Source organism: Argentina silus (genome assembly GCF_951799395.1).
Source record: "Argentina silus genome assembly, chromosome: 16".
In the NCBI taxonomy this organism is placed as follows: Eukaryota; Metazoa; Chordata; class Actinopteri; order Argentiniformes; family Argentinidae; genus Argentina; species Argentina silus.
The window spans coordinates 550,651-565,590 of record NC_139670.1 but is presented as its reverse complement, the minus strand read 5'-3'; the positions used below and the strand labels follow the sequence as shown (position 1 = coordinate 565,590).

Sequence of the window (14,940 nt, the reverse complement as noted above, 5' to 3'; positions counted from 1 at the left end):
ATTCTATGCATTACAAGGAGCCTGTCCTCCGATTTCTACCTCCACCAGCCTCCCCTGGGATAGATCTAGAGTTATCATACTTCTCCCCCCCCCCCCCCCAGGCCAGAGCAGTATGGAGATGACCGTCCTGCTGCTTCTGACTCTGCCTTTCAGCACAGCCTCACCACTCAGACCCTTGTACAGGTGGGTCTCACACACACACACACACACACACACACACACAAACACAGACATACACACACACACACACTCATTAATCTCTCCTGCTCTTCCTCTCTCTGGCAGGAGCCCACCAGGCAGCCTCCAGGGGTCAGAGGTCATGGAGGATGTAGATGTACCAGACCCAAAGGTCACTGCACACGCTCAGATGCTATGGCTGGCTGACCTCGCAGACAGGTACAGGAGTGATATCTGTCTATCTGTCTGTCTGCCTGCCTGTCTACCTGTCTGTCTGTCTGACTGTCTGTCTGTCTGCCTGCCTGCCTGCCTGTCTGTCTGTCTGTCTGACTGACCTCACAGACAGGTAAAGGATGGCTATGGCATCTGGAATCAGTTACATGTGATGACCTATATTTCAGATATATATGTAATATAATGTAGTTATATTTGATATATATATATCAACTACCTAACTACCTAACCATAACCCTAACCACCTAACCGTAACCCTAACTACCTAACCCTAACCCTAACCCTAAGCCTAGCCGGTTGACTTATATTTGTTTATATGTGCTGTATCACATTCTAAATACTCTTCTTCTCCTCCTCCTCCTCCTCTTCTCCTCTGCCTCCTCCTCTTCCTCCTCCTCCTCCTCTCTCAGTATGGGAATGAGACTACGTCAGAAGCGGGCACCTCAGCGGGGGTGCCAGCTGGGCACGTGCCAGCTCCACAACCTGGCCAACACGCTGTACCAGATCAGCAAGACCACCGGGAAGGACGAGTCCAAGAACGCCCACGACCCACGGGGCTACGGGAGATAGTAGCCACGACCCCTCCCTCCCTACCTGCCCTGCCCCCGTCCCTACCCGCCCCCCCCTGTCCCTACCTGCCCTGCCCCCGTCCCTACCTGCCCCCCCGTCCCTCCCCCTCCCTACCTGCCCTGCCCCCGTCCTTACCTGCCCCCCCCCGTCCCTCCCCCTCCCTACCTGCCCTGCCCCCGTCCCTCCCCCTCCCTACCTGCCCTGCCCCCGTCCCTACCCGCCCCCCCCGTCCCTACCCGCCCCCCCTGTCCCTCCCCCTCCCTACCTGCCCCCCCCGTCCCTACCTGCCCCCCCGTCCCCGTCCCTACCTGCCCCCCCCGTCCCTCCCCCTCCCTACCTGCCCTGCCCCCGTCCCTACCCCTCCCTACCTGCCCTGCCCCCGTCCCTCCCCCTCCCTACCTGCCCTGCCCCCGTCCCTACCTTCCCCCCCCGTCCCTACCCGCCCCCCCCGTCCCTACCTACCCTGCCCCCGTCCCTCCCCCTCCCTACCTGCCCCCCCCGTCCCTACCTGCCCCCCCGTCCCCGTCCCTGGAAATGTTTATTACGGACTAAAGATGGAGAGTTTGTTTGGAACAGAATATTCGTCTGTTAAACCACAGATTGACTGTATATTCACCCACGGTCTGGTACTCATTAATCATTAATTAATTAATCAGGAGAAGAGCTCAGCACAACCGACTCTCTCTCTCTCTCTCTCTCTCACACACACACACACACACACACACACACACACACACACAAGGACGGGGTTGTGTATTGTGAATGATACATATTATTAAACCATGTTTTGTACAAAGGAAGATATATATATATCTATATTTAAGTTTATTGTCAAATAAATCTATAATATAAATTCCTTTATTGACTGTGTCTGGTTTGGTGGTTATTTTAAATCCTATACAAAACAATAATACCGTTCTTTAGTGTTTTAACAATGTCTTAATCGAAGTTTAAGTATCGATGCTAACTAGCATCTGTGATCTGCATACTCTCGTGCCTGTAGTTCTACACACACCGTGCATCTCAGATCTACAGATTATGGATTATGAAACAACCCGATCAACATTTCAGGACTTTGAAAATGATAGTAGAAGCTGATCTAGCAGAAACACACCCTCCCTGTCAGCCTGCCTGGACTTCTCTACTCGGCTCTTCCCCTTTGCTCCTTTGTCAACTTTTTTCAGGGCATTCTTCCGTCTTGGCAGCAGTGTTGAACCACACCCTCACCTGTAGACCTGCAGGCTACACCTGACTCAGGTCAGAACGGTCCAAACCTCGGTTCTAAAGAAGGCGGTCGTGGTGGTCCAACCAGCCTAGCAGACAGGCGAGCCCCCCGCTAATGGACCTCTGGTCTCTGGGAACCGAAAGCAGGCGAAGATGAGCGACACGGAAGGAGAAGCCGGAGGCGGCAGAGGGAGCAAGGCGGAGAAAGACCAGGTACAGAGAGGTGGACAGGAGAGTCCTGACGTTGCGACACCTGCTTAGTTCAGTCGTCTACTTCCAGTGATTAGTTGTGGAACCTGCAGATGTGTTAATCGAGGTTACGTTATTAAAAGCTGACCGTGGATTTTATGAGGCGTGGGTGGCTTAAATCAACATTTCGGAACTTTGCTTTTGAGTGTAGATAAGGTAGAACCAACATGATCTGGATTTACCAACATACTTCTTATTCGTTTAACCCGCAAACTGCCAAAGTTAGGAACACTCACGACCGAGAGAGCCATGTGGTATTTACCGAGTAACAACACTTTGATTGGCTACAAAATTGAAGTAATAATCATAGTCATAATTTTTGGTCAATAAAGTCACCCTTGACACGAGAATGTTGACAATTTGCCCGACTTTATTCACCCTCGGCACTAAACGAGTTAATCAACATTGGTTTCCCACATATCCGCATTCATCCATCTTTTGAAATCTGAGCCGCATCACGGACAAACCAAACACCCACCGTGGGGTGATGAAACTGTCCCATCTTCCGTTTAGAGTTGTTAGTCAGAGACCATAATGGTGATTAGGTAGTGATTATAATAATCCCTGGGTCTTCAGCAGAATAAAGTCTCCAGCGGTTTGAGTAAATCCCTCTTAGTTGTGGTGCTCCTCACTGATGAACAATCTAGGAGAACATTTCAGTTGGTTGTTCTCGTGCAGTTTAAAGTTTTGATTGAGGACCTTTTTATTGAAAAATGTGTTTGTTTTTCTTTATTGTGTTTAATAATGTTGTAATTATGTATATGTATTATGTGTTGTTGTAAACTGTGTGTATGCAGGGCTCCCTTGTGAAAGAGACCTTGGTCTCATTGGGACTCTGCTAAAATAAAGGTTAAATAAACATAAATAAAGTATTGATGGTGGTGATGTTAACAGAGGAACCCTAACCCTGAGTTAACAGAGTGAGTTAACAGAGGAACCCTAACCCTGAGTTAACAGAGGAACCCTAACCCTAAGTTAACAGAGGAACCCTAACCCTAACCCTGAGTTAACAGAGGAACCCTAACCCTAACCCTGAGTTAACAGAGGAACCCTAACCCTGAGTTAACAGAGGAACCCTAACCCTAAGTTAACAGAGGAACCCTAACCCTAACCCTGAGTTAACAGAGGAACCCTAACCCTGAGTTAACAGAGGAACCCTAACCCTAACCCTGAGTTAACAGAGGAACCCTAACCCTAACCCTGAGTTAACAGAGGAACCCTAACCCTAAGTTAACAGAGGAACCCTAACCCTAACCCTGAGTTAACAGAGGAACCCTAACCCTGAGTTAACAGAGGAACCCTAACCCTAACCCTGAGTTAACAGAGGAACCCTAACCCTAACCCTGAGTTAACAGAGGAACCCTAACCCTAACCCTGAGTTAACAGAGGAACCCTAACCCTAACCCTGAGTTAACAGTCATGTGGTTTCAGAGCTGGATCCCCAAAATCATCAAGAAGAGAGAGTGTACCACCTTCGTAGAGGATTCCTTCAGGTAACCTTCTAGACCCCTACGTTCCCTGTATGTTTTAGATCAACAGGTTCCCTGTACGTTCTAGATCAACAGGTTCCCTGTACGTTCTAGATCAACAGGTTCCCTGTACGTTTTAGATCAACAGGTTCCCTGTACGTTCTAGATCAACAGGTTCCTGTACGTTTTAGATCAACAGGTTCCCTGTACGTTTTAGATCAACAGGTTTCCTGTACGTTTTAGATCAACAGGTTCCCTGTACGTTCTAGATCAACAGGTTCCCTGTACGTTCTAGATCAACAGGTTCCCTGTACGTTCTAGATCAACAGGTTCCCTGTACGTTCTAGATCAACAGGTTCCCTGTACGTTCTAGATCAACAGGTTCCCTGTACGTTCTAGATCAACAGGTTCCTGTACGTTTTAGATCAACAGGTTCCTGTACGTTCTAGATCAACAGGTTCCCTGTACGTTCTAGATCAACAGGTTCCTGTACGTTCTAGATCAACAGGTTCCTGTACGTTTTAGATCAACAGGTTCCTGTACGTTCTAGATCAACAGGTTCCCTGTACGTTCTAGATCAACAGGTTCCCTGTACGTTCTAGATCAACAGGTTCCTGTACGTTTTAGATCAACAGGTTCCCTGTACGTTCTAGATCAACAGGTTCCCTGTACGTTCTAGATCAACAGGTTCCCTGTACGTTCTAGATCAACAGGTTCCTGTACGTTCTAGACCCCTAGGTTCCCTGTATGTTCTAGATCAACAGGTTCCCTGTACGTTCTAGATCAACAGGTTCCTGTACGTTCTAGATCAACAGGTTCCTGTCTACATCACCTTAAGTCTACTGCTTCCTGTGTTCCTGTGATAGACATATTACAATTAGACATTATTAGTGATGATGATGAAGATGATTGTTATAACAGTGACATATTGATGTTGATGCCCCCCCCCAGTAATGGCAGGCTGTGTCAGTGTGGAGGGGTCAGGGACGACCATGAGTCTGTTGCTCTGGGAGACTACTTCAGCAGGGCCATCGTCAGCCAATGGGAGAGCAGCCAGCACTCGTCAGAGTACCCCACAGACGCCTATGGGGAGCTGGAGTTCGCTGGGGCCAGTAGACGACACAGCTATGTATGCCTGTCTGTCTGCCTGCCTGCCTGTCTGTCTGTCTGCCTGTCTGTCTGTCTGTCTGTATGCCTGTCTGTCTGTATGCCTGTCTGTCTGTCTGTCTGTCAGCCTGCCTGCCTGTCTGTATGCCTGTCTGTCTGTCTGCCTGTCTGTCTGTCTGTCTGTCTGTCTGTCAGCCTGCCTGTCTGTCTGTATGCCTGTCTGTCTGTATGCCTGTCTGTCTGTCTGTCTGTCAGCCTGCCTGTCTGTCTGTATGCCTGTCTGTCTGTCTGCCTGTCTGTCTGCCTGTCTGTCTGCCTGTCTGCCTGCCTGTCTGTCTGTCTGTCTGTCTGTCAGCCTGCCTGTCTGTCTGTCTGTCTGTCTGTCTGTCTGCCTGTCTCTCTCCTGTTCTGTATTCTCTCTTCCATGAACATTCCCTTCATTCTTGCTCTCTTTGTTTTGATTGACTGACTGATCCCTCCATCATGTCTGCTTCATAATCTCCCCCCCCTCCCTTCTACTCCCTCCTCCTCCCCCCCCCCTTCTCCCCCCTCCTCCAGTTCCTGCGTCTGTCCTGTGACACCCCCCCCCAGATGGTGTACACTCTGATGACCACCCACTGGGGGCTGCCCCCCCCCAACCTGGTGGTCTCCGTGGTGGGGGGCGACGGGAGGGCAAAGGTCAAGACCTGGGTCAGGGAGGTCCTCAGGCAGGGATTGGTCAAAGCCTCCCAAAGCACAGGTAGGACACGCCACCCAAAGTGATGATGATGATGATGAAGAAGATCTTTCTTTAATCCAACATGTTCTCTGTGTCATGCTGCAGTCAGCAGTGTGTGTTTTGTGGGAGTATTCAGGCTGTGTGTGTGTGTGTGTGTGTGTGTGTGTGTGTGTGTGTGTCAGGGCTGTAACATTGCTGTGTGTGTGTGTGTGTGTATGTGTGTGTCAGGGTTGTAACATTGCTGTGTGTGTGTGTGTGTGTGTGTGTGTGTGTGTGTGTCCAGTACTAACTGTAGTAGTTTCCACTACGACTCCTCAGGGTAAAGGTCTTAATTTGGAACTACAATGGACACTTCCTGTTGGCAAGGCCAGGGGTCCGCACTATAACTGGACCAGACCCGGCCGGGACCCCTACTCTAGAACACACTACTCTAGAACACACTACTCTAGAACACGCTAGAACACACTACTCTAGAACACACTACTCTAGAACACGCTAGAGACACACTACACTAGAACAATACATATAAATAGACACACACACACTCACTCACACTCACTCACACACACTCACTCACACACATACACTCACACACACACACACACACTCTCTCTCTCTCTCAGAGCCACTGTACAAAACAGAGGATGTTCCACAGTAGTGTGAGAACCTGTGAGGTTTTCCTGTGTGTGTGTGTGTGTGTGTGTGTGTGTGTGTGTGTGTGTGAGACATTCTGTCCTGTCCCATGGAACACTCCTTCTCACATATGACTTCTGCTCCAGTTATTGTTATTATTATTGTTGTTAATAATTAGAATGAGCAACATCACCATGACTGTTTCTGCGGTAACAACATCCTACCACAAACAAACTAACACCAGTGAATGAGCCGACCAGCGGACCCCCCCTGCTCTGGGGGGCCGGCCATGACAGGTGTCTGACTGCAGAGCTGAACCAGCAGCAGTTCTGGATCATAATGGTTCTGTGTCATAGTGGTTATGTAACTGGTTAGGGTGGTTATGTTAACTGTGTGTGTGTGTGTGGGGGGGGGGGGGGGGGGTTTGGGGGGTGGTGGCTCTGTTTGAAACACAAACAACTGGAAATACAGAATGCATCACTCTCAACCCCCTGACCCCCCCCCCCCCCCCCCCCCAGGGGCGTGGATCCTGACGGGAGGTCTGAGGGAGGGGGTGGGGAGGTGTGTGGGGGAGGCGGTGAGGGATCACGCCACAGCCGCCTCCTCCCTCTCCCTCAACAAGGTGGTGGCGCTCGGCATCGCCCCCTGGAGTCTGGTCTACAACCGCCAGCAGCTGGTCAACCCCCAGGTACACACACACACACACACACACACACACACACACACACACACACACCCACACACACACACACATAAACTCCCTATCTGTCTCTCTCTCAGGGAAGCTTCCCTGCCAAGTACTACGTCCAGAACACGTCACGTGACTCCTGTTGCCTAGACAACAACTACCAGGCCTTCCTATTGGTGGACGATGGCAGCGTGGGCCGTCGAGGCGGTGAGGCGGGGTTTAGGGCCAGACTAGAGGACTACATCTCCCATCAACGCACCGGCATCTGGGGTGAGACACACAGGACTCAAAAACAACTACTACTACTTTGGGCCTGTCCCAATACTGTAAGAAGGTACTCTTCCTACTTTCCTTCCTTCCTATCTTCTTTCCTATCTTCCTTCCGTCCTTCCCTTGAGGAAGCCATTGTTCAGTCTTGACTGGGTGGTCTTGTTAGATCAGTGAATACTTCAGGAAGGAAGGAAGGAAGGAAGGAAGGAAGGAAGGAAGGAAGGAAGGAAGGAAGGAAGGAGGGAGGGAGGGAGGGAGGGAGGGAAGGACAGTTCTTCAGGAAGAACAGGCTGGATCAGAGTCACATGGTCCAATAACCACAGACAGTCATATTAATAACACCCAGAAGGACATGAAACCCGTTGGAGAGTCTTGTGGTAACAGATCTCACACACACACACACACACACACACACACACACACACACACACACACACACAGATACAGTGCCTTCAGAAAGTGTTCAGACCCCTTCACTTTTTCCACATTTTGTTGGTTTATAGACTCAATTTAAAATGGACTAAATTAAAAGACTTTGCCATCAATCCAAACACAATACCCCAGAATGACAAAGCAAAAACACGTTTTTAGAAATTTCAGTAAATTTATTAAAATTGAAATACAGAAAAACCTCATACATAAGTAATCAGACCCTTTGCTACGACTCTCTTAAAATTAGCTAAAATGGAAAAATATAATCAACAAATCACTCAGTAAGTTGAACTGAGTCCATCATAATGCAAGGATAATAGTTCATGTAATTTTGGAAGTAATATCTTTGTTTTTATAGGGTCTCTGATTTGCATAGGAATCAATTACACACTGTGTGGATCAGGTTGTCATTACAAACTGAGCAATTGGAGAGGAACAAAACTGCTCAGGAATGCGACCCTGAGGCCTGGGAGACTTACAACAATCTACAAAGTTGAATGGTGGATTGATGGGATTGATCATCTCAGTCTCTCTACAAAACTGGTCTATAACCAAGTGGCCAAAAAGAATCCCTCAATGGAAAATAATCTGTCTCATATCCATAATTGTGTTTGCAACAATTAATTCAAGTGAATTAATTCAAGTCCAATAACCACAGACAATTATCATATTAATAACACCCAGGAGGACATGAAACCCGTTGGAGAGTCTTGTGGTAACAGATCTCACACACACACACACTCATGCATGAACACACACACACCCACACACAAACACACACACGCTTTATGACCACTGACTTTACTGTTGTTATAACTGACACTGAGGGATTCAGTCTGATGGTTGATTCACTGGGAGTTTGAAGCCAATTGCTGGTTATCTCCAGTGGGAGGGTCTGAAACTATTCTGCCAGGTATTTAACTCCTGCTCACCTTGGACCAGGACTGATACATTTGGGATTGAGTGGTGAAACCTGTCTGGTCATTAACTGATCGTCAGGTGGGAGGGGCTGCTACCCTGCTAGTCATCAGCAATCACAGAATCTGCATTTCTATCTTGACGGTCACAGAGCGACAGCCTCCTGACACGAAGATGAAGGAGTCAATCCTTGTGGAGTCCATTGCGGAAGGCCTGACAGGAAGGAAGGCCTGACAGGAAGGAAGGCCTGGGAGGAAGGAAGGCCTGAGAGGAAGGCCTGAGAGGAAGGAAGGCCTGGGAGGAAGGAAGGCCTGAGAGGAAGGCCTGAGAGGAAGGCCTGAGAGGAAGGAAGGCCTGGGAGGAAGGCCTGAGAGGAAGGCCTGAGAGGAAGGCCTGGGAGGAAGGAAGGCCTGGGAGGAAGGCCTGAGAGGAAGGAAGGCCTGGGAGGAAGGAAGGCCTGAGAGGAAGGCCTGGGAGGAAGGAAGGCCTGAGAGGAAGGAAGGCCTGAGAGGAAGGAAGGCCTGAGAGGAAGGCTAAACTACTAAGTATTTTTATTCTATTTGAAAAAAGAATCACTGACCACGACCTCACTGTCGCGGGAGGACTTTGGAACTGCCAGTCAGAGGTCGGGAAAGCAGAGGCTATCTCAGCCTATGCCTGCTTCATGTCTCTCCACTTCCTTGCTCTCACAAAGACATGGATTACACTGGAAAACACAGCTACCCCGGCAGCCCTCTCTGATGCCTACTCCTTTTCTCATTCCCCTAGACTCTCTGGTCGAGGGGGAGGAACATGACTCATCTCACCTAAGTGGTCACATAATGTCCTTCCCCTGTCACACCTGTCCATATCCACCTTCCAATTCCATGCTGTTTCTGTCACCTCCCCTGTCAAACTTCACATTGTTGTTATCTATCGTCCACCAGGTCAGCTTGGCCACTTCTTAGATGAGATGGATGTCCTTCTCAGCTTCTTCCCTGAGGACGGTACACCGCTCTCACTACTGGGTGACTTCAACATCCAGTCAGAGAAGCTTCACTCGTCTGGAGTACTTGACCTTCTCTCCTCCTTCGGCCTTACCCTGTCCCACTCTCCTCCGACTCATAAGGCGGGCAATCAGCTCGACCTTGTCTTCACTAGATCCTCCCATCCCTCCAACCTTACTGTTACCCCTCTTCCCGTTTCTGATCATCATTTTGTATCCTTCTCCCTTCCCCTCAAATCCACCCCCTCCCAGTCAGTCTCTACCCACACTGGGTCGCAACCTGCGTACCCACTCCCTTACCACTCTGTCTTCCTCTGTCAGAGTCCCCAGGGTTCTGTCCTAGGGCCCTTACTGTTCTCCTTCTATACCAAATCTCTTGGGTCAGTAATTTCCTCACATGGTTTCTCCTACCACTGCTACGCAGATGACACTCAACCCTTTCTCTCTTTCCCCCCTTCTGACTCACAGGCAGCAACACGTGTCTCTGTGTGACTTGTAGACATTTCTGCTTGGATGTCAGCCCACCACCTCAAGCTCAACCTTAACAAGACTGAGCTGCTCTTCCTCCCGGGGAAAGCCTGCCCTCTCCAAGACTTCTCCATCACAGTAGAGAACTGTACTGTGACCTCCTCCCATACAGCCAAGAACCTTGGGGTGATCATTGACAACCACTTATCCTGTGTGGCAAACATCTCAGCGACAGCACGCTCCTGTAGATTCTTCCTCTACAACATCAGAAGGATACGTCCATTCCTCACCAGAGAAACAGCACAACTTTTGGTCCAAACTCTTGTGATCTCTCGCCTTGACTACCGCAATGCACTCTTGGCCGGTCTCCCCGCCTCCTCCATCAGACCTCTGCAGCTCATCCGGAATGCTGCCACCCGTCTGTTGATCTCTTTGGTTAAAGGCGTCTTCTAAATGGCATAACTGTAAATGAGTTCCCCTGACTTCTCACTACCCATCTTCCACCATAGATTGAAGACCCATCTCTTCAGGCTACATCTTAACTGTCCCTCCTAGAGACCTCTTCACCCCCACTACCCCCCTGTACTAACCCTAACCCTAACAACCTCTACACCCCCACTACCCCCCTGTACTAACCCTAACCCTAGAGACCTCTTCACCCCCACTACCCCCCTGTACTAACCCTAACCCTAACAACCTCTTCACCCCCACTACCCCCCTGTACTAACCCTAACCCTAACAACCTCTTCACCCCCTGTTTCACTCCTGTTAAAAAAAAAAAAAAAAAAGTTCCTTCCTTCTTCTAGCATTGTGACTGCCAATAGCCCCTGTTCCTAGCATAGATTACTTTTTCTTATGATGACTGATGGATAGATGATTCACTTGCTTAAACAAATATATTTGTTGTAAGTCGTTTGGATAAAGGCGTCTGTTAAATGCCATAAATGTAATGTAAATGTGTAGTGCCCTCTGGTGGTGAGAGGAAAGCACTGCAGCACAGAGGTGGGGGCTCTGCCAGGCTGGAGCGCAGCCAGGGCATGCTTCTGCTCAGGCCTCTGCCTGTACCAGGGGAGGCTGGTGGAGGTAGAACACACGTGTTTGATACCATACCCCCCCGGCTCCCCTGGCGTGGAGAAGACTGAGCTGGCTAACATGTGGAGGCAGGGTGAGGAGCAGGAGGAACACAATGGTGTTTGATGTCTCACTGCAATTGTTGCTAACGTGTCTGTGTGTGTGTGTGTGTGTGTGTGTGTGTGTGTGTGTGTGTGTGTGTGTGTGTGTGTGTGTGTGTGTGTGTGTGTGTGTGTAGGCAGTGGCAGCATAGACATCCCAGTGTTGTGTATGCTGCTGTCAGGGGAGACCACCCTGCTGGAGGTAAAATCATGACTTTTCATTAACTCAATCTATTGATTTATTTTTTATTGATCCTTTATTTCTTCAGGGAGACCCTTTGAGACCAAGGTCTCTGTTTCAAGGGTTTACAAAGTATAAACACATCACTATTATCAACATTTTAAAAGGACACAATTTACACAGACAACAACTATAATTAATTATCACATGAATATTTTTGCTCTCTCTCTCTCTCTCTCTCTCTGTGTCTCCCCCCCTCCAGAGGTTGGACTCCTCCCTGAAGAACTCTATGCCCTGGTTGGTGCTCGCAGGCTCAGGGGGTGTTGCCGACTTCTTGAGTGACATTCTGGACAGCCTATCGTCTACACCCCCGGCCCCGTCGTCCAACGAGAGCGAGGGGGAGGCGGGGCCTAGTGTGGACCTGAAGGACCGAGTGGCGGAGAAGGTCAGGAAACACTTCCCCAACGAGGACACAGACAAGATGGTGGAGAGGGTAAGAACCAGACAAGATGGTGGAGAGGGTAAGAACCAGACAAGATGGTGGAGAGGGTAAGAACCAGACAAGATGGTGGAGAGGGTAAGAACCAGACAAGATGGTGGAGAGGGTAAGAACCAGACAAGATGGTGGAGAGGGTAAGAACCAGACAAGATGGTGGAGAGGGTAAGAAACAGACAAGATGGTGGAAAGGGTAAGAACCAGACAAGATGGTGGAGAGGGTAAGAACCAGACAAGATGGTGGAGAGGGTAAGAAACAGACAAGATGGTGGAAAGGGTAAGAACCAGACAAGATGGTGGAGAGGGTAAGAAACAGACAAGATGGTGGAGAGGGTAAGAAACAGACAAGATGGTGGAAAGGGTAAGAACCAGACAAGATGGTGGAGAGGGTAAGAAACAGACAAGATGGTGGAAAGGGTAAGGCAGGAAGACACAGAGTAGACCTCCCCTTTAAACAGCTGTTGTGGTTATCAAGCTTCTTTCCAGTGATTTACTGGTTAGATGCTAAGTGGGATCCTTGAGACAACCCCAACACTCTCCTGACCTCTGTCCCCTAACCCTGACCTCTGACCCCTGACCCCCAGGTTGTGAGTATCTACCAGAACAGAGAGCTGATCACCGTCTACCACGGAGAGCAGGAGGGGCCGGAGGACTTTGACACGGTGCTGCTCAAATCCCTGGTCAGAGGTAACACACACACACACACACACACACACACACACACAGTGGTGCTCAATGCCCTGGTCAGAGGTAACACACACACACACACACACACACACACACACACACACACACACAGTGGTGCTCAATGCCCTGGTCAGAGGTAACACATACACACACACTCTCATTTCCACACTATAAAACAGGTGTGTGTGTGTTTGCGTGTGTGTGTCAGCGAGTAAGCAGCGTGTGTCCAGTGACGCCTACACGGAGGAGCTGAAGCTGGCGGTGACCTGGAACAGAGTGGACATCGCTAAGACTGAGCTCTTCAATGGAGACATCCACTGGAAGGTAACACACACACACACACACACACACATACACTCACACACACATATACACTCACACATATACACACACACACACACACACATATACACTCACACACACATACACACACACACACACACACACACACACACACACACACACACACACACACACACACATACACTCACTCACACATACACACACACATATACACTCACACATACACACACACAGATACACACACACACATACACACTCACACACACACACACACACATACACTCACACACACACTCACACTCACACATATACACTCACACACACACACACACACACATATACACTCACACACACACACACACACACACACACACTCACACACACACACACACACACACACACACACACACACACACAGATATTCTGCCAAAAAGTCCTCTCCCTTTGACCACCCCCTCCCCCCTCCCCCTAGTATGAGGACCTTCAGGACTCTATGACGGATGCCCTGGTCAACGACAAGCCCGAGTTTGTGCGTCTGTTCACGGAGAACGGCCTGAACATCCTGGACTACCTGACGTACGGGCGCCTGGAGGGGCTGTACCGCTCGCTGGCCGACAGCTCCGTGGCCTACAGCCTGCTGCAGCGCCACCTGGGGGAGAGGCAGGGAGCTGCAGCCTCTGCCCTGTCACTGGCCAACCTGCTGGACTCCTCCCCCACCAAGACCCCCAACAACACACAGGGGCCCGCCAAAGAGCTCAGTCTGTTTGAGGTGAGGGGTGGGGGAGGAGGAGGGGGGGTGGGGCATGGATCTCTGGTTAAAGGAACAGGTAACAGATTGTTAAAGGGATAGTGTTCGTATAGTTTTGTATTGAAGTTTGTATTGGCAATCCCTTAAAGACGTCCCTGACTCTTCCTCCCCCTCTCCTCCCCTTTCCTCTCCCTCTCCTCTCCTCTCCTCTCCCCCTCCCCTCTTCTCCCCTCTCCTCTCCTCCCCCTCCCCTCTCCTCTCCTCCCCCCCTCCCCTCTTCTCTCCTCTCCTCTTCTCCCCTCTCCTCTCCTCCCCCCCTCCCCTCTTCTCTCCTCTCCTCTCCTCCCCCTCCCCCTCTTCTCCCCTCTCCTCTTCTCCCCTCTCCTCTCCTCTCCCCCTCCCCCCAGGTGTCTCGTGTGTTGGAGGATCTATTGGGGGATGTGTGTCAGCCGTTCTACCACTCTCCTCTGGGCCTGGAGTACGTCACCTCAAAGAGGAAGGCTCTCAAGGTACCTGTCTGTCTGCCTGTCTCTCTGTCTGTCTGCCTGTATTAACCCCCCCCCCCCCCCCCAGAGGGTCAGTAGGATGCTGAAGGGGGAGTGTGTCTGTATTAACACCCCCCCCCCCCCAGAGGGTCAGTAGGATGCTGAAGGGGGAGTGTGTCTGTATTAACCCCCCCCCCCCACCAGAGGGTCAGTAGGATGCTGAAGGGGGAGTGTGTCTGTATTAACCCCCCCCCCCCCCCCCCAGAGGGTCAGTAGGATGCTGAAGGGGGAGTGTGTCTGTATTACCCCCCCCCCCCCCCCCAGAGGGTCAGTAGGATGCTGAAGGGGGAGTGTGTCTGTATTAACCCCCCCCCCCCCAGAGGGTCAGTAGGATGCTGAAGGGGGAGTGTGTCTGTATTAACCCCCCCCCCCCCCCCCCCAGAGGGTCAGTAGGATGCTGAAGGGGGAGTGTGTCTGTATTAACCCCCCCCCCCCACCAGAGGGTCAGTAGGATGCTGAAGGGGGAGTGTGTCTGTATTAACCCCCCCCCCCCCCCCCCCCCCCCAGAGGGTCAGTAGGATGCTGAAGGGGGAGTGTGTCTGTAATAACCCCCCCCCCCCCCCCCCAGAGGGTCAGTAGGATGCTGAAGGGGGAGTGTGTCTGTATTAACCCCCCCCCCCCTCCCCCCCAGAGGGTCAGTAGGATGCTGAAGGGGGAGTGTGTGTA

The 14,940-nt window shown here is 50.6% G+C and overlaps 2 protein-coding genes across 4 annotated transcripts in view; both read left to right on the top strand.

Annotated features, from left to right (window-relative positions):
* Positions 1–106: 106 nt before the first annotated feature.
* On the top strand, positions 107–988 carry LOC310817390 (uncharacterized protein). The gene is made up of 3 exons (XM_083687955.1): positions 107–183; positions 286–396; positions 822–988. Exons 1-3 carry the CDS (start codon positions 113–115, stop codon positions 979–981), a joined length of 342 nt encoding a protein of 113 aa, XP_083544081.1. The 5' UTR covers positions 107–112; the 3' UTR covers positions 982–988.
* Positions 989–2,188: 1,200 nt separating this feature from the next.
* LOC310817380 (transient receptor potential cation channel subfamily M member 4-like) overlaps positions 2,189–14,940 on the top strand; it is a 20,120-nt gene continuing 7,368 nt past the window's right edge. For all 3 annotated transcript variants that reach the window (XR_014554679.1, XM_083687941.1, XM_083687942.1), the window contains exons 1-13: positions 2,189–2,418; positions 3,886–3,947; positions 4,875–5,052; positions 5,589–5,769; positions 6,900–7,069; positions 7,162–7,339; positions 11,452–11,516; positions 11,758–11,988; positions 12,576–12,678; positions 12,887–13,002; positions 13,454–13,750; positions 14,137–14,238; positions 14,906–14,940. The exon at positions 14,906–14,940 is cut by the window's right edge and continues 94 nt beyond it. Coding sequence is in view for 2 of the 3 variants with exons in the window: in XM_083687941.1 (XP_083544067.1) it covers positions 2,359–2,418; positions 3,886–3,947; positions 4,875–5,052; positions 5,589–5,769; positions 6,900–7,069; positions 7,162–7,339; positions 11,452–11,516; positions 11,758–11,988; positions 12,576–12,678; positions 12,887–13,002; positions 13,454–13,750; positions 14,137–14,238; positions 14,906–14,940 (1,778 nt within the window). In the remaining variant the exon portion in view is untranslated. The remainder of the gene's footprint in view (positions 2,419–3,885; positions 3,948–4,874; positions 5,053–5,588; positions 5,770–6,899; positions 7,070–7,161; positions 7,340–11,451; positions 11,517–11,757; positions 11,989–12,575; positions 12,679–12,886; positions 13,003–13,453; positions 13,751–14,136; positions 14,239–14,905) is intronic.

Bases quoted from the DNA above. Each gene is read 5' to 3' on its own strand.
- LOC310817390 (XM_083687955.1), top strand. From the start codon at position 113: ATGGAGATGACCGTCCTGCTGCTTCTGACTCTGCCTTTCAGCACAGCC. The intron at 184-285 runs GTGGGTCTCACA...TCTCTCTGGCAG, and splicing joins CCACTCAGACCCTTGTACAG to GAGCCCACCAGGCAGCCTCC. The intron at 397-821 runs GTACAGGAGTGA...CTCCTCTCTCAG, and splicing joins CTGGCTGACCTCGCAGACAG to TATGGGAATGAGACTACGTC.